We start from the raw sequence: 19,391 nt of genomic DNA, 5'->3' as shown, positions 1-19,391 counted from the left end.
TATGAACCAAATACAAAATAGTGGGTAATGACCCGAAAACATCGAAGATGGAGGTGGTGGAAACAATGGAACCGAGTACCACACCGTATATATGTATTCGGTTCGGTTATTATACAATTATAATTTGGTATTGGCTCTAGTTCGAGTTTGAAAAATGGTCCAAATTGCTCATCCCTAATCAAAATTATCTCAATTATGATGATTCTTAGATTGATCTTTATTTTTATTTTTAACCTCTAAACATTTGACTATAATAGATGCCACGAAAATATCCCCAGTCACAATCCAATACCTAACAGGCATCCAAAATGGTGAAAATTTTTCATAGTTATTCCCAAAATGATAATCTTTATAATTGAATATCATGTTTTAACACTTTCAAGTATTATATATATATCATACTACAAAACTAGCAAAAATTACAAAAGGATAGCCATCAAAAGATTTTTAAGTCAACCAACCTACTTGACATTTAGCTTGCAGTTTCTAAACTTGTACCATTAAAAGAAAACTGAATAATCGACTCATACAACGAGTCCTTTCTTAACGGAATATAATAAAATAATAATGATTTTTTCTAAAAAAACCAAAACGGTCGAGGGGTTCAAAAATTAAAAATTTCAAAGTTTCCATTGATTCTTTTTGTTTATCTCTCCCGTCTTCTTACTTATCATTTCTTATCACCATTCTTCTATTTTTGTTTCAAAATTTCACATTTTAATAAAAAATAGTTTTTTTTTTCCTTCTCTATTCTTATTATATTATTTCAATGGATATCTAACATAAAAAAAAATTCGAAACTTGTGAACAAAATTGAAACTCAACCAAGACGCACAAGAAACAAGTTTGAAATGCATAAACAAAATTAAATCTCAACCAAGACATACAAAAAAAACATGTTCGAAACTCAACCCAATAACAAGTGCGAAACCCATGGTAGATAAAAAAAAAAGTTTCATAACCATTATGAAAAAAAAAATCCAATTTTTTACTTAAACCAACCAAAGTAAACACTTGTTTACACTCACCTGATCGCAGTAGATTACAAATAGATGCATCCAAATTCCAAATCGCAACCCACAAGCTGCCATATCTTTTTCCGTGGCTACCAAAGTGAATCTAGATTAAATGGTAATCAATAATCAGTATTTTTATCTAATGTTCTAACGTAACGCTGCTTTTCCCGCGTACCACCTCACAGCCATCCATCTCACCCTCCATTTCCTTAAAAAAATTCCTGCCGTCCAAACAGCTTTTCGAACATTGTGGGGTTCCACACCTACTCGTGACGATAGCACACTCCACCCGACTACTCTCTCATTCGGCTTGTTTGTTCATTGTATCTTTCACTTCCTAATCCTATCACACACCGCAGATTACATTGAAGAAGAAGGTAAAGTTGAGAAATGCCAGGAATCAGATCACCATCTGACTATTCACAAGAGCCTCAACGTCATCCTGCTCTTAAAATTAACGCCAAGGCAAGCTATCCTTTTGATTTTTTTCCCAAAGATATTGCTCAAATCATAAATACAAAATTAGAAGCGAAAGCCCTAGGGATTTGGACAGATGGTGTATGAGTATTGAGTTCTATGGTTAATTGGTTATCCAATAAAAAAATCTGTGTTTCCATCGTATTTATTAATTTAAGACGCATAATCGTTGGCTATATGTCTGATGATTAACATCAATGAATAGAAACGAACGAACAGTTATAAATTATTTGAATTCAGACTCTGGAACGCATTTATACATCAGTAACTTTTGATTATAGTCTTGTTTTTTACTATTAAGTTGTTTTCTAGTACAGGAGCCCTTCAATGCCGAGCCAAGACGCCAAGATTTGGTTTCTTCTTATGTGACACCTACGGAATTCTTCTACAAGAGAAACCATGGACCAATACCTATTGTTGATGATATACAAAGGTCCTGAACTTTTCATCTTGACGCATACAATTATAAATTATTTATTGAGATAACTTGTAATGCTCTTATGCCACAAACAGATATTGTGTCTCTGTTCATGGGCTAATTGAGAAGCCCAAAGACCTGTATATGAAAGATATTTTGTAAGCAAAAAATTTGGGTTGTGTTTTTATCATATGATCTATATTCACAATATTGATTTTAGGAAACTGTTTTTGTTTTTTGAATTACATATAGGAATCTTCCAAAATATAATGTCACTGCCACTTTACAGGTATACCCTTGGTTCATGTTGAAAAATATGTTACTTGATTTGTTTTAACAGTCGTATATTTCCTGATGCAGTGTGCTGGCAATAGAAGAACTGCAATGAGCAAAACCAGAACTGTAAGAGGAGTTGGGTGGGATGTTGCTGCCTTAGGAAATGGTATCTTTCTTTTTCTACTGATATGATATCTGAGGAAGGTCCTGCTTCTGGACAGCATATGGCATTTCTGAGACTGAGATTGGCAAAAAATGATGCAAAAGACGTGAATGCCCTCCTTATCCTCATGATTGAAAGACAAAAGTAGTCCTAGAGAAGTTAAAGGCAGCCTAAAGGGGTTTTCCCTAGCTGCCATTTTTAAGGAGCTTTCATCAACAGTTATACCTAAATTGTGTTTTGTTGTGTTTGTGTCAGCAATATGGGGTGGAGCAAAACTTGCAGATGTTCTTGAACTGGTTGGCATACCCAAGTTAACAAGTACCACACCTGCAGGTGGCAAACATGTAGAATTTGTGAGCATTGACAGGTGCAAGGTTTGTATCATGTATTTACTTCTTCTGTTTACCTTATTTTTTCAAGTGTTATTGTCTGTAACGGGATTCAGTGTTTGTTTCCATAGGAGGAAAAAGGGGGTCCATACAAGGCGTCAATTCCACTAAGTCAGGCAACAAATCCAGAAGCTGATGTTCTGCTTGCTTATGAGATGAATGGAGAGGTAGACCTACAAACAAGTATTTAATGCTTGCTATTCATAATGTTTAACTACTTATTGACTTATTGGTTTGTGAAACTGTATTATTATATGAAAGACTCTGAATAGGGATCATGGGTATCCACTGAGAGTAGTAGTCCCAGGGGTTATTGGTGCTCGTTCTGTCAAGTGGCTGGATACCATCAACATAGATTCCCAAGTCTGCCAGGTCTGCTCAGATTCATATTTAACTTTTACTACTGTAAAAAACTTATAAAGTGTTTCTAACAAGACAGTGTATGTGTGTATCCATCACTACTTTCCAGGGATTCTTTCAGCAGAAAGACTATAAAATGTTTCCACCAACAGTAAATTGGGACAACATTGATTGGTCTACCAGGAGACCACAAATGGATTTCCCTGTTCAGGCACTACTTTTCTATATTAATTAATAAATTATTACCACATCAAACAGGGAGTTGAAACTTGAAAGTGAAGTTAACATTATGATTTTTGATTCTATTGGCAGAGTGCAATATGCTCCTTAGAGGATGTGAATGTGGGGAAGAATGGAAAGGTTGGTGTTGCATTTTTTTTAGGATCTACAGTATATGTGTAGAAGAAGATTGATTGATTATATGATTAAAAATGTTGTGCATGCAGATAGCTATAAAAGGATATGCAGTTTCAGGAGGTGGACGTGGGATTGAGAGAGTTGATATATCGATTGATGGGGGTAAAACATGGATGGAGGCATCCAGATACCAAAAGCCTGGAGTCAAATACATTGCTGATGAAGAAAGAAGCGATAAATGGGCTTGGGTACTTTTTGAAGCTGAAGCTGATATAAACTCAAATACAGAGATAATCGCCAAAGCAGTATGTCATCTCTGTGTATTACAACTTGTATGATTTGTTAATATGTTCACTAACTTCTTTAAGTTTAAATATCAATGAGCAGGTGGACACGGCTGCAAATGTTCAACCTGAAAAGGTTCAAGACATCTGGAACTTGAGGGGAATTCTTAACACATCATGGCATCGTGTTCATATACAAGTTAGGCATTCAAGCATGTAAGGCGAATGAATCAAAATACATGGCAATAATAAAATATCTACTAGTCTGTGTGAAACTTTTTCTTCTATTTCTTGGGTTTTGTAACATAAATTGATATCTTGGTAATGTAAGTTTTGATTGAATAAATGTACGAGAATTAACTAATAGGTATTGTTTGAAAGTTCAAGTTCCAAAACTGAGAGAGCACACAACCAAACTTTCAAATGTGTCCAACATCAATGAACTAAATTTACTTGAAAAAAGCTACATGGTTTTTGATGTTGATAAACTTCCAAATTGGTTGTTCCACTCTTCATATTTGCCTAGTTCGTTCTGAGAAACAGATGGTCTCACCTCCTGTAGTGCATCCTTAAAGTCCTATAAAAATTAGAGACAACATACAAAAAACAAAAATAAGATAACCACTGTATATAATCTATTGTAACAGACACCTAGGTGTAAATATAAGACCTGTAGAGTAACTGATCTCATATCCTCCATTTTAAGATTAGTAATCTCAGCCCCTTGTTCCAAAATCTCTCTGATTGGACCCATGGAAGCATCTTTCACTAAATTCGTCATATCAGATCCTGAATACCCTAAAACAAATCAAAGTACAATTAACTTAACACATATATCAAACTGAGGAAAAAGAAAGTTCAAAAAGAGTAGAGATAATACCATCTGTTAATTTGGATATGGTATCAATATCCTCTGCCGAGAGTTTAAAAAACCCATCCTTGTTTAAAAGATTACGGACTATCCAGACTCTTGCTTCTATACACCAATGACATATTTATTAAATAGCCTTGTATAAGTATTAAGTAGCATATATAAGGAGTTAATTTTAAAGAAAAAAAAAAGATAAATTAAAGTTGTACCTGCTGAAGGGAGTGGAATATAAAATCCCTTGGTCAATCGCCTCCTAGCTGCTTCATCTAAATCTTGTGGTCTATTTGTTGCTCCTTCAAATTGTATATGTATGATCACAAAGCAAATGGAAATAAGATAAAACTTTACAAATGAGATTTTTCACTAAAAATGAAAGCTCTTTATCTGCCATAAACTTTATTTGTATGAAAAAGGTGTGTCAAGATCAATTCAACACTTTGTTGACATTTTGTGACCTATTTTTTTTGGGCTAAACGTAAGAAATAGCATTGTACTTACATCTATTTCTGTATCATAGCATCATCCTTTAATTTCTTTTGATAACAACATTATACTGAATTTTACCATTTCTTTTCCTTACTTTGAAAAATCTACTCAATTATAGCGTTGTACTTACAAACTTTCTTTTCAAGGAATTATATTTTGAAAGATCTACCTAATTATAGCAATGCAAATAATTGCTTTGGATTTAAATTGATATTTCACTCTATAGGTGAGTAAAATTTTCAAATTACAGTTTTATAGAAATTAAGTATTGAAGTTGGATGCTACAATATATAAACCAATGGATGCTACAGTTTATTCACCTATGAGTAGAATTTGTTCATTTCCACTGTTGAATCCATCCATTTCAATCAGAAACTGCGTCTTAATTGGCCTGCTTGCCGCATGCTCAGAATTTGAATCACGCTGCAATGGTAATTAATTTGAAAAAAAGGAAAGTGAATCATGTAATTAGACTAAATAAATTAAAGTATTCGAATAAAATCTAAATGTGACGTATATACCTTGGACAACAGAGAATCAATTTCATCCACAAATATTACTGCTGGCTGACGACATCTGGCAACTCCAAAAAGAGCCCTCACTAGCTTTTCACCCTCTCCCACCTATACATATATAGGTTTATCATATCTTTAATTTATAACCTTTTGTTTTACTTGAATATAACCATAAATTAGTGCTACAAATCGATCACATATTCACATATATACCCATTTGCTTGTTATTGAACTTGCGGATATGTAGAAAAATGTTGCTTTAGACTCTCCAGCAATAGCTTTACCTATCATCGTTTTACCTGTTCCCTACATATATCAAGAAAAAGATATATATAAACAAGTCAAAAAGAATGGGGGTTTCAAATGCATGAGATTTAAGAAAAAATGCTAGCTTTATAAGTATGTATGATGATTTGGAGGATATGTGTCAAACTTTTGGGATATCGTGTGGATGGTTAAGCTTCTAGATTATACGAAACATGCTCAAAGATTTAGTATAAATAGAGTGCATCTTCAGTTAAATTTGAATCATACAAAATCAATCAGAACTTTTAAAGAATAGACTATACATTTTGGGAGAGCACATTTTACATATCAAAGAGTTATTGTAAAACATATATCTATTGTTTGTTGTGAGATATTAGAAACTTTTATTGGGATACATGGCTTAATAAAATAAGACATTGCTTAACGATGTATTTTTTAAAGTTTATATATGTGAAATATGATACTTGAAAACTGAAAAGTATAGCAAAATATGAGCTTGCTAAGCAAAATTGGATTATATGTTTTGATATGAAATGGCTTAACATTATATGTTCCCTTATGATTATTTTGTTAAGCATAACATTGTGTGTGACCAGTCTTGAAAAAAAGAATGAGCATGCATCATTCGAGTATATAGCATAGCAAGTGAATAAATAAAGAGCATGCTAGCCACAACTTCGTATAAGGGATCAGCAAGATGCTACTGGATATAACATAGCAAGTGAATAAATACAAGGCAAACTAGCCACAGTTTCCTATAATGGATCAGCAAGATACTACTAGGATGATAACCCCCGTCGCGAAGTAGTTGTCTAGATATCGTGGTAGTTGATATGTTCTTCTAACATGATAAAACAGGTTCGATTTATTACCGAAAGTTATGTCCTATGGACACTAGATGTGACATACAACTGTGAGATAAAGAACATATAAAAGATACGGGAAGGACCTATAAGTTTTCATTGAGTGAGGACATGCATTGCATAGTCTTAAAGTATTTTAAAATATGAAAACAAATTGTTATAAGATATTGTATATGATTTGAGTCTAAATTCTTATAACTCACAATACAATTTTTGTCTTACATATATTTTATTTAATGTCATGTATTCCATGATCACATACAAAGAAATAGAGAATATGCAAATGTTAAACCAGTTGTATGGTTTGTGTAATATGAGTTGTACACTAGATGTAATACAAGGTTTTTATTAAATTGACTTTTGATAAAAAAAAAATTAATATATTTCTAAAACCACAGTAAATCATTGTTATAAATGATCGGGTGTTACACAGATGTCGACAAGAGAAATTTAAAATATAAGCCTTGTGAAAAAGATGGTTACAACATTGATGGGTGTTTTGAGAAAATCAGATACCCAGAATGGTGAGAAACCCGTCAGCTCAGACCTACAAATGATCTAAAGAAAAATCCTAAGGGGAAACCATAGGCTGCAGTAGTTAAGCTTGAGAGCATCCTCATACCCGGTCTCAGGTTCGAGCAAACAGTACAAAAAACTTCTTTAGTTCTTACCTTTTCTTTAGTTAGATTTCAAAGTAGGTTGCTATACTTAGTAAAACCTAGATCCTATGGTGCATGTACATATAGACCTTGTTTTGTTATTTCGTTGCACATATCTTATGTGTATAGATGTATTAAAAACACAACAGAAGTTGACGTTGTATCTCGTTGTCATTTTATTGGAGATCTAGGGGTTCCACTACCTGAGAAAACAAAAAGTGGTCGCGAATGAGTTGTTGGAGATCTCAGGAATGACATTCCAGATCTGCGACGACACTGGACTTTTAGATTTGCGACGATGACGATAGAGACATTCCAGTTCTATGACAAAATCTTCAAACGAAACCGACATCGGCTCTAAAAACCCTAGTAGCTGCTAGGGGTGAGCATTTGGACCGGCGGACCGGAGCAGACCAGACCGGACCGTTTTTTTGGACCCCCAGGCCGGTTCTCGGTTCTAAGATTTCTCGCCGGTCCGGTCCGGTTTTTTTCCCGGTCCGGTCCGGTTTTTACCGGGTTTAGAACTGGTTGGACATGATTAAGATTTTAATGACATTTTTTAAACGCACATACCTCATTCGTTTTAAGTCGGATTGACCTGCGGTTTTTTCCAACATTTAGTTTACAGTTTGTAGATGAATTTAGACTATAATTTTGTTTATTTTGGTATTATATTCACCGTGTTACAATCCTTCAAAGTAGAGCTATCAAAGCTGAAAAAATTCAGCTTTTCAGCAACATTTTGTAAGTTGTGACGTTTTTTAAACACCCATAACTCATTCGTTTTAAGTCGGATTGACCTCCGATTTTTTCCAACATTTAGTTTACAGTTTGTAGATGAGTTTAGACTATAATTTTGTTTATTTTGGTATTATATTCACTGAGCTACAATCCTTTAAAGTAGAGCTATCAAAGTTGAAAAAATTCAGCTTTTTAGCAAGATTTTATAATCTGTGACGTTTTTTAAACACCCATAACTCATTCGTTTTAAGTCGGATTGACCTACGGTTTTTTCCAACATTTATTTTACAATTTGTAGATGAATTTAGACTATAATTTTGTTTATTTTGGTATTATATTCATTGAGTTACAATCTCTCAAAGTAGAGCTATCAAAGCTGAAATATTTCAGCTTTTTAGTATTATTTTATACTATAATTCCGAGTCCGCGTTTAACACTTGTAGTAGAGTTGTAAGTGAGTATCAAACTAGTTTATCGACATTGATAGTGGAAGCTTTTTTATGCACCCAAGATTAGGTGATAAAGTTTACAAATTCGATAGTTGACAACGTTGGTGACATCTTGAACGATGATGATATAGCTTTGGGTAAAAAAATTACAATCTTTATTCTTTTTTTATACAATTATTACTTCTTATTAAATACTAACAACATTTTCATTTGTGTTTATGTAGAGATTGCACAAGCTTTAAATATATTACATATGTATGACAATGATATGGGGAAGAGACCAATGGAAGATTAGATTATGAGTTTATGAAATTTGTTAGTTTGATTGATTTTAAAGTTTAAACTATGATTTTTGTTGTTACGGTAATACTTTTGTATGTTTGTCTTAAAATTGTTTAACTTTTGTTGGTGAACTTGATTTATATGTTAGTTGCTTTTATTTGGAAAATTAATTTTTGCAAATTGCAAGTTATAATATTATACATCAATGTAGATTAGTCAGGCATGAAACGGAAACATATTAATTTTGCAAGTTATAATATTATACATCAATGTAGATTACTTATTATACTATATGCAATTAACGTTGTACCGGTCCAAACGGGTCCAAAAACCGGAACTGGACCCGGACATGGACACGGACACGACTCATCCGATCCGGTCCATGGTCCATAAAATTCTCCATAACCGGTTCGGTCCGGGCCGGTCCAAATGCTCACCCCTAGTAGCTGCGGCGACTTGTGGTTTCTAGTAGGCGATGTCAGAGAAGGTAGGTGGTGGTGTTCTGGATTCGACAACGATGTATCTCCCTCTCTCACTCTCTCACTCAGAAGGTCGTCTCAACGAGAAATTAAAGCGCCGGTGAATGCGACACTAGGTTACAGTGGTGTTAGGATTTCCATGCTTCTGGTGGCACTAGATTTTTAGTGCCTCCGACGACAAAAATATGACGTTATGATGGTGGTGGTGGTCGCGTTCTAAATTTCTGGCAAGTAGTGGTGTTCTGAGTGGCTGCACGCACGTTCTGAGAGAGAGAGAGAGAGAGAGAGAGAGAGAGAGAGAGAGAGAGAGAGAGAGAGAGAGAGAGAGAGAGAGAGAGAGAGAGAGACACGGTGGGTGTGTGAGGATAGTAAGGGTGGTGTTGGATTTTTATTTTTGAGTTTTTTATAAATGCATAAATGAAAAAGAAAAAGGAAAAAGATAAAAGTAAAGATATAATTGTAGTATTTTCAAAAAGCTTTGGAACAAAACTACAATAAAATTATCATTTTTGAACCAATGGTGTTGGTCCAAAAAATTTTAGACCAAAGTGGTAACTTTCAACTAAAAATAATGACTATTTTTGCAATTTAGTGTTAGAATACATGTACGAGAAATTATGATTTGTTTGATTGTCATTGAGCATTTTCGAAAAAAAAAAATCAAGTTCCAAAACCAAGAGCGCAAAAACAAAGTTTCATATCTGTCCATCATCAACTTATTAATGAACTAAATTTACTTGAAAAATGCTAGATGGTTGATGTCGATAAACTTCCAAATTGGTTGTTCCACTCTTCATATATTCGAAGTTCGTTCCGAGAAACAGAAGGTCTCACCTCCTTTAGTGCATCCTTAAAGTCCTATAAAAATTAGAGAGAACATACAAACATAAGATAACCACTAAGAATCGCATGTATACAAATATACAATCTGTTACATGTATACAATCTGTTGTAACAGACTCCTAGTTTTAAATATAAAACCCAAGAGGTATGAAAGTTGAAAATCCATGCTGATTTCAATCGTATGTACCTTTAGAGTAACTGATCTCATATCCTCCATTTTAAGATTAGTAATCTCGGCCCCTTGTTTCAAAACCTCTCTGATTGGACCCATGGAAGCATCTTTGACTAAATTTGTCATATCAGATCCTGAATACCCTAAAACAAATCAAAATACATGTAAGGTAAGGGTAAGACATACATCAAAGTGAGGAAAAATAAAGTTTTAAAAGAGTAGAGATAAAACCATCTGTTAATTTGCATATGGTATCAATATCCTTCTTTGAGAGTTTAAAAAGTCCATCCTTGTTCAAAAGATTACGGATTATCCAGGCTCTTGCTTCTATACACGGAAGACATAATTAGCCTTGTATAAATATTAAGTAGCATATATAAGGAGTTAATTTAAAAAAAAAAAAAAAAAGATAAATTAAAGTTGTACCTGCTGAAGGGAGTGGAATATAAAATCTCTTGGTCAATCGCCTCCTAGCTGCTTCATCTAAATCTTGTGGTCTATTTGTTGCTCCTTCAGATGTATATATGATCACAAAGCAAATGGATTTATAAATGGTGTGAAATAAGATAAAACTTTACAAGTGGGATTTCACTAAAATTGAAGTGAATATATATGGAAGCTCTTTATTTGTCTGAAAAAGGTGTTTCAATTTTCAGGTATATATATATATATATATATATATATATATATATATATATATATATATATATATATATATATATATATATATATATATATAACAACATCACGCAAGATTTTATAGCAGGGGTGTCACGAGAAATTTTAGTATTTGCATTTTACCTTTTCTTTTCCTTACTTTGGAACATTTACTCAATTATAGCGTCTACTTACAAATATTTTTTTCAAGGCATTATTATACTTTAAAAGATCTACCTAATTATAGCAATGTAAATTGGTGTGTATTTAAATTGGTACTGCATGCTATAGCTGAGTAAAAATTTCAAATTACAGTTTTATAGAAATTAAGTATTGAAAGTTGGATGCTAAAATATGTGAATCAATGGCGGTATGTTGCTATTTCTTGAGTTTAACCCCTCTCTTTGATGTTAGAGTTTATTCACCTATGAGTAGAATTTGTTCACTTCCACCGAATCTTTCCATTTCAATAAGAAACTGTGTCTTAATTCGCCTGGTTGACTCATGCTCATAATATGAATTACGCTGCAATTGTAATCAAATTGAAAAAAAAAGGAAAGTGAATCATGTAATTAGCCTAAATAAATTAAAGTATTCGAATAAAATCTAAATGTGAGGTATATACCTTGGACATCAGAGAATCAATTTCATCCACAAATATTACTGCTGGCTGATGACATCTGGCAACTCCAAAAAGAGCCCGAACTAGTTTTTCACCCTCTCCCACCTATACATATATAGTTATCATATCTTTAATTTATAACCTTTTGTTTTACTTGAATATAACCAATAAAAAATATGTGGGTACGTAGTGCTATAAATCAATCACATACATACATACATACCCACATGCTTGTTACTGAACTCGCAGATATGTAGAAAAATGTTGCTTTAGACTCTCCAGCAATAGCTTTACCTATCATTGTTTTACCTGTTCCCTATATCAATTAACAAATCAAAAGAGTTTGACTTTTGTCATAAACGATATATTATATAGTAGATTAATGTATATATATTGAGCTTACCGGGGGACCAAATAAAAGAAGTCCTCTTCCTTGAGAACGACAGCCTTTGAAAATATCAGGGCGTAACAAAGGCCATATCACCATCTCATTTACACATTTTTTCGCATGATGCAATCCAGCTGTAATTCAGATGACAATATATAAAAAAATTTATTTATTAATAAAGATAATTAAAAGTTAATGAAACACGAAAAACCTCTAACCAATATCATCCCAGTGAACATTGGTATTAGAGTCAATTATCTCATTACTAATCTGCTCAATAAGTCGAGGCTCTATATTCCTCAACTGCTGTGGAAGTTGACCATCAGGACCACGTAGCAAACCCACGCTGCATGTACGTAATTAATCATAAGTTAAAATTAATGAACAAAATTTTTATATAGAACCATGCTCGATATATATAACTAATAGCTTTATGATGTTAATTAACAACCAAGTATTGAACTTAATTACCCTTTTTCTGTTGAAGCACCATTAGCTTTAAATGATGCTAGATTACCTGTGACACCATTGCCTATTTGTCCAGCCAAATATTCCCTTTGCCTAGCAATAATTTCCTGTGGCATAAAGTGACTTGCATCATGGATCGAGAGTATTTATGACCCATGCTTTTTAAATATTTTTCCAATTTCAGATGGGAAAACAAGAGAGAAGCCAATACTACAAATTAAAGTAGTATTAAGTTAAAGAAGCTGTTGCTCAATATTAATTTCTTATGAGTTACTAGAGTATATAAATCACTTTCTTTGATGGGATTAAAAAGGCTGCACATCAAATTATGTAGCAATTAGAGTAAGTAAACACATGATTAAGGGATAATAATTAAGTTTCTTTTGAAGCATGCATATAAGAAGACATTTCAAAGTTAAACATGTATACCATCATTTTTGTTGCATCGGTAAACAAAGTATTGCTAGTAACATGACCAGCATTAGCTTCCTTGTTGCTTGATTGAGACAAGACCTGTTCATTCTTTGGGTTACTGATTTCAATGTGAGCTCGCTTCTTCTTCAATGTCAAGCTACTTTTGTTTGTTCTTTCTTCATGATCAACATTAATATTATACGCAGACGAAGAAGGACCACCCTCAGCAACAACCTTGGAACCATTTTCTCCTGAATTAATGACAGAATTATTGCCACTGATATGGGCATGATTGGCCTGATCAGCTTGAGGTCCATGAGATTGGTTAATAGCTTGCATCTGAGATCTGTATCGGGCAGCTGCAGCTCGAGTTTGAACTTTTGAATTGACTTGAGCTTGATACATATTCATGATAGAAGATGAATACGGTTTTTGACTTGACTTGAGCTACAAATGCTGGCTCGACAGTGTGCATGCGAAACCTAAACTGCAACCCAAAAACGATCGTACGTTCAGAATGCAAACATATACTAATTATATAATTAAATACATGCAACGGTGAAAATTAGGTTAAAACTATCGCCATAAACTGAGGATCATACGCAAATATACCTAAACTACATAGAACTGTTGACGTGGGGTTCACAAAGCAGGAAATTTATAGCAATAAATGACGTAAAACTTGAAGAAAGTCATACAGAACACAAAAAATACGTAAAACTTGAAGAAAATCATAAAAAAATTCAACCTATGAAATACAGTATGTTCTTTTTAGAACAGCGCCTATGATGAAATATGTATATATGATCCGCGGCTCCGCTTTGATCAGCAACCACATGCTTAAGGAAGTTCACGACCACTTTTTTAGACGCAAATGAAGCAAATAAATTAATCAATAAGAATAAGGACTGAGAAGACCTGATTTTTGCCGTGAAGACGATGGACAACTTGTGGGTTTCTGATTTTTACCGACGATGGAGAACTCGTGAGGGTTTCTGATTTCTTCGTGGGTTTTGTTTATCCCTGTATGAGAAGGGATATCAGTCAGCTTAAATACCAACATAAAGTATACGCTTAAATTAATGGGTTAATTCGGATAAAGCACGAACTTAGGGCACCACAATGCATTGAACTCTATAGACAGGGCCGTTCCTAACATATTTTGGGCCTAGGGCGAGAGAAGAAAAGTGGGCCCTTAAAATACACAAATGTCATCAAGTTTTTTTTTATAATAAATCAATAATTGAAAGAAAATTGATTGTACTATCTTCTGAATATAACAATTTCCATAAAAAATTTGGGCCCCTTTAAAAGATGGGCCCTAGACGGTCGCCCCTATCGCCCACCCTCTGGGACGGGCCTGTCTATAGAGTTCATACCACATCATACAACTCTATTCATTTTTATCCCACAATGCATTAAACTCTACATGTTCAATGGAACATATTAAAAAAATTATTTATTTAAAAATTTAAACACTTTCATTTTTCCCATTGAAGAGTTCAATGGTCATTGAACTCCAAATCCATTGAATGTAAGGTGACATTTCACAATGGTGGAGTTGTATCCATTGAATGACAAGTAGGCATGACACGTTATTCAACTCTTCCATTAAACTTCTCATTGTGGATGCTCTATGTTTCGGGCACTACTAGAAAAATGGAAATAGAATACGGAAAGATAGAATACGGTCATTTGGAAACTCCACATATTAAATTAAGAAATATAGTGAATAGAAGTATGCAATTAATCAATTTAACGAACTACACATCATTTTTTTTAAATGAATCTAGTGTCACCTATGTTGGGTTGAAAAACTCTTTTATTCTGAAAACTCCACATATTAAATTAAGAAATATAGTGAATAGAAGTATGCAATTAATCAATTTAACGAACTACACATCATTTTTTTTAAATGAATCTAGTGTCACCTATGTTGGGTTGAAAAACTCTTTTATTCTGAACTGGAACAAAAGAAACGAAATAACACTCTTTATTACAAGAAAGATAAACAACCCTCTAGGTAATAATACTCACTCTAATTATTACACACTACACTCTCTGTTATTTTTTGGTGTCTTACAACTTAGGTTAGAGCCTCCATTTATATTTAAACAAGCCTACAAATACTACTGTTACCATTTGTTGTGTTCATTATGTGAACATTCGAAGTTGACATTTGAGTTCTTATTGTCAACATAGATGGAGACGCAACTACTGATGTCAGGTTCACACCAAGTCAGGTTTACACTCACATTCTCCCCCTTAAACCGAACTTGAATCGAGATTCGTCACTCCGATCACGTTTCGCATTTCACCATGTTTCACGTATGCTAAAGCCTTCGTAAAGATGTCCGCCCGTTGATCATTCGAGTTGACATATTCCACTATAATTTGCCCACGTTCAACACATTCTCGTATGAAGTGATAACGAATGTCAATATGTTTGCTTCGACCATGAAACACATGATTTTTCATCAATGCGATTGCTGATTTGTTATTGACGTATAAGGTGATAGGCATGATATGATGTCTCGTGAGCTCCTTCATGATATTTGCAAGCCAAATGGCTTGACATGCTGTTGTTGTAGCTGCCATGAACTCGGCTTAACACGTGGACAAAGCAATCATCTTTTGCTTTTGGGATTGCCAAGTTATCACGTTCCTTCCTAGATAGAAAATCATTCCACTTGTGCTCTTGCTATCAAGAGGGTCACCTCCAAAATCACTATCGGTAAAACCAACCAAATCTTCAACTTCACGACCTCTTACATAGTTGAGTCCATAGTCAACGGTTCCTTTCACATATCGTAAGGTGTGTTTCACAGCTTGGAAATGCAAAGTGGTCGGTTCCTCCATGAAATGACTTGAAATTCCAACCGAAAATGACAAGTCCGGTCGAGTGTGAGTCAAGTACCTTAAACAACCTACCACTCGCCTATATTCAGTTGGATCAACTTTTTCACCATTGTCATCCTTCTTCACCTTCAACTTAAGTTCCATTGGTGACGTTGTCGGATTGCAATCCAGCAACCCAAATTGCTCTAAAATCTTCTTTGTATAAGCCGTTTTTCGCAAAGATATTCCGCACTTCTTTTGTGAAACTTCGATTCCAAGGTAGTAAGAAAGTAATCCCCAGTCACTCATTTCAAATTCTTTCTTCATTTTTTCTTTGAATTCGACAACGTCGTTAGTGTTCGACCCAGTAATGATCAAGTCATCAACATAGACACCAACAATAAGAATTTTGTCTTTCGAGTTCCTTTTATAAACAGCTGGGTCTTGTGAACTTTTTGTAAAACCAAGCGTTTTTAAGCTTTTATCCAAACAAATGTTCCAAGCTCGAGGAACTTGTCGTAGACCATAAAAATCTATATAAAGCTTGAACACCTTGTGATTGTTTGATTTATCAACATATCCTTCTGGTTGGGTAACATAGACCTCCTCCTTGAGATCACCATTGAGAAAAGCCGACTTGACATCGAGATGGTGGACAAACCACCCATGTTGAGCTGCTAAGGCAAGGATGAGCCTCACGGTGTCAAGTCGTGCTACCGGTGCAAAAACTTCATCAAAGTCGAATCCTTCCTTTTGTACAAATCCTTTTGCTACAAGTCGAGCTTTGCTACCGGTGCAAAAACTTCATCAAAGTCGAATCCTTCCTTTTGTACAAATCCTTTTGCTACAAGTCGAGCTTTATGCTTCACCACTTTTCCCAAGTTGTATTTCAAACCGATTGCTTCATGTCCGAGTGGCAAATCAGTAAGTTGCCATGTCTTGTTCTTCTCGATTGCATTCAACTCTGTTTGCATAGCCTCCTGCCATGCTTTAGAGGTTACTGCCTCTTTAAAATTCAAGGGTTGATCCGCTGCAATCATCAACAATTCTCCGGGTTGAAGGAACACATTTTCGGTTTCAGAATAAATATCGGTTAACGGACGTAATCCCCTTGGCCCAATCTCACTAAAAGGGCTTTCCATATAGGGCGATGTTGAAGAAAATGGGGCTGAGGAAGGAGTTTGTGGGGCTGATTCAGGCTCGTCAAATTCAGCATATGGTTGTCCAACTTGGATAGCATCGATTCCGGGACTGTCTGGTTGTTTCGGGTTGATTTCAGGGTCATTTTGAGGTGTTTTGAGGTGTATTTGGGGTTGTGGTTCAATTATGGTAAAGGTCTTAGGAGTCACCATCTCTTCTTCTTTGTTTTTGTACCAATTCCATTCTTCTTTTTCGTTAAAAACAACATTGCGACTAACTCGCAACTTTCGGTCTTGCAGATCAAACAAACGGTTGCCTTTAGTTCCATCTTCCACACCTAAATACACCATCTTCTTACTTCGATCATCAAGCTTCTTCAAGTGACCACCTACAATTTTAGCAAAAGCAACACAACCAAAAACTTTTAGACGTTCAAGGTTGGGCTTTTTGCCAAACCATGCTTCATAAGGCGTCTTGTCGGGAAGTGCTTTTTTTGGCAGACGGTTGAGAAGATAAATTGCATGTCTAACCGCTTCTCCACAAAACTCTCCTGGAACATTTCTTCCTTTGAGCAGACTTCTTGCCATGTCCATAACGGTCCGATTTCGCCTTTCTACAACGTCGTTCTATTGAGTCGAATATGGTGTCGTAAGATGCCTTTGAATACCATTTTCTTCACAAAATAATGAGAATTCTTTTGAAATGAATTCTCCCCCTCGATCCGTTCAAAGTGTCTTCATTTGATAACCCGAATTCTTTTCAACCGTCAACTTGAACCGTTTGAAAGCGCTCAAGGCTTGAGACTTCTCCGATAGCATGTAAACCCACATCCACCAGCTAAAATCGTCTACTAAAAGGAGAAAATAGTTACTCCCTCCAACAGACATAGGTGTGATCGGACCACATAAGTCCGCATGAACAAGTTGTAGAGGTTTTTCAGCCCGAAAAACTATGTGATCCGGGAAAGGAATTCGGGTTAGTTTGGAAAGAATGAACCCTTCACATATTTGGTTTGGGTGCTCAATCTTTGGGACTCTGGTTGCGATATTCTTTTCGGACAACTTCTTTAAGGCAAGAAAGTTAACATGACCGAGTCTAGAATGCCAAATCCAAGTTGGTTCGTCTTTTGTTACTAAAAGACAAGTCGGTCTACCGGTCCTTAAAGGAGTTTTATATAACCGGCTTGGGGATCGTTTAACTCTCAAAAGTAGAGTTTTGTTTCTATCAAACAATTTCAAATCCGACCCATCCATTATGACCCGACTCCCTTCCTCCGTCATTTGTCCAAGACTAATAATATTGTTTTTTAGACTTGGAACGAAATATACCTCATTAAGGAGTCTTTGGTCCCCATTTCTGCTATCGAATAAAATCGACCCTTTTCCCAAAATAGTGATGGTCGAACCATCCCCAAATTTCACATGACCTGTAACCTGCTCATCTATTTCGCGAAACTTTGAACGGTCTCCATTAATGTGATTGCTAGCACCATTGTCGAGATACCATACCTCAGACTCGACTCAACTTTCTCCCGATGCAAGAAGATTAACACAAATCTTGTCTCTTAGAGACACCTTTTTATGTGCATATTCTTTTGCGGATGTCATCATCAAAATAGGCTCTTCTTCGTTGGCTTGAGTGAGGTTCGCCTCCTCACCTCGATTCTTGTTTGGACACTCCGAAGCATAATGACCAAGTTGTTCACAAGTAAAACATTTAATTTTACTTTTATCCTTTCGAGAAGGATTCTGGTCATTCCGATTTGTATTGTACTCGTGACCACCTCTAACATCCCCATTTTCACGGCCAGAAAAGACCGATTTGTTTATGCTTTGTTTTATAAAATCAGAGTAATCTTTTAAAGAAAACGGTTGCGGAATTTGTTCCCAAAACAAGATATGATAATAACTTATCATAACATTTCTCAAAGAGAATGTATTTTCATTTAATAATAAAACCTCGGGATGTCATGTTTCGATACAGACATATAAGCATAAACAGAACTTACATTCAATTACACTAATGATTTATATCTCCTTTAAATCTCTCTGTGAAATATGTCTTCGTATCGATACCTGTGATACAAAGAAAACTGAGTGGGTCAGGTTTGGGAGCCTGGTGAGCAAATAGGGTTTTCATCCCACAATATTATATCATATATTTATAAATATAGAACATTCAAACTTGTACAATTTCACCATATAAAGGAAACTCTTATCCCACCCCCATCGATCCTCACAACGACATGATCTAAACTCTCGTATCTAAAATTTACCTCTTTACCTGATCCCTATTCACGGATCTAAAACTATCCTCTTCACCCGATCCATACTCACGGATCTAAAACTAACCTTTTAACCTGATCCATACTTACGGATCTAAAAATAACCATTTCCCATGATCCATACTCACGGATCTAAAACTACCTGATCCATACTCACGGATCTAAAACTAACCTCCTAATCTGATCCATACTCCCGGATCAATAATTGTACCC

At 34.9% G+C, this 19,391-nt stretch overlaps 2 protein-coding genes across 2 annotated transcripts; one reads left to right on the top strand and one right to left on the bottom strand.

Moving 5' to 3' along the window:
• The first annotated feature begins 1,302 nt into the window (after positions 1–1,302).
• SOX (sulfite oxidase) lies at positions 1,303–4,104 on the top strand. The gene is made up of 12 exons (XM_079025886.1): positions 1,303–1,481; positions 1,811–1,926; positions 2,007–2,069; positions 2,164–2,200; positions 2,272–2,353; positions 2,606–2,724; positions 2,811–2,906; positions 3,001–3,111; positions 3,209–3,310; positions 3,412–3,459; positions 3,546–3,761; positions 3,844–4,104. The coding sequence occupies exons 1-12, from the start codon at positions 1,407–1,409 to the stop codon at positions 3,958–3,960; spliced, it is 1,182 nt and encodes a 393-aa protein (XP_078882012.1). The 5' UTR covers positions 1,303–1,406; the 3' UTR covers positions 3,961–4,104.
• A 92-nt stretch (positions 4,105–4,196) lies between these two features.
• LOC145089873 (ATPase family AAA domain-containing protein FIGL1-like) lies at positions 4,197–13,327 on the bottom strand. The gene is made up of 11 exons (XM_079028261.1): positions 12,932–13,327; positions 12,506–12,609; positions 12,253–12,386; positions 12,050–12,168; positions 5,826–5,918; positions 5,619–5,720; positions 5,418–5,520; positions 4,821–4,904; positions 4,621–4,716; positions 4,411–4,538; positions 4,197–4,317 (listed from the first exon to the last, which is right to left on the bottom strand). The coding sequence occupies exons 1-11, from the start codon at positions 13,325–13,327 to the stop codon at positions 4,204–4,206; spliced, it is 1,473 nt and encodes a 490-aa protein (XP_078884387.1). The 3' UTR covers positions 4,197–4,203.
• Between the last annotated feature and the right edge of the window lie 6,064 nt (positions 13,328–19,391).

The sequence above is a fragment of the Lactuca serriola genome, chromosome 2 (genome assembly GCF_051521515.1).
Source record: "Lactuca serriola cultivar US96UC23 chromosome 2, Lser_US96UC23_V15, whole genome shotgun sequence".
Lineage (NCBI taxonomy): Eukaryota > Viridiplantae > Streptophyta > Magnoliopsida > Asterales > Asteraceae > Lactuca > Lactuca serriola.
This window is presented reverse-complemented; position numbering and strand designations above follow the sequence as displayed.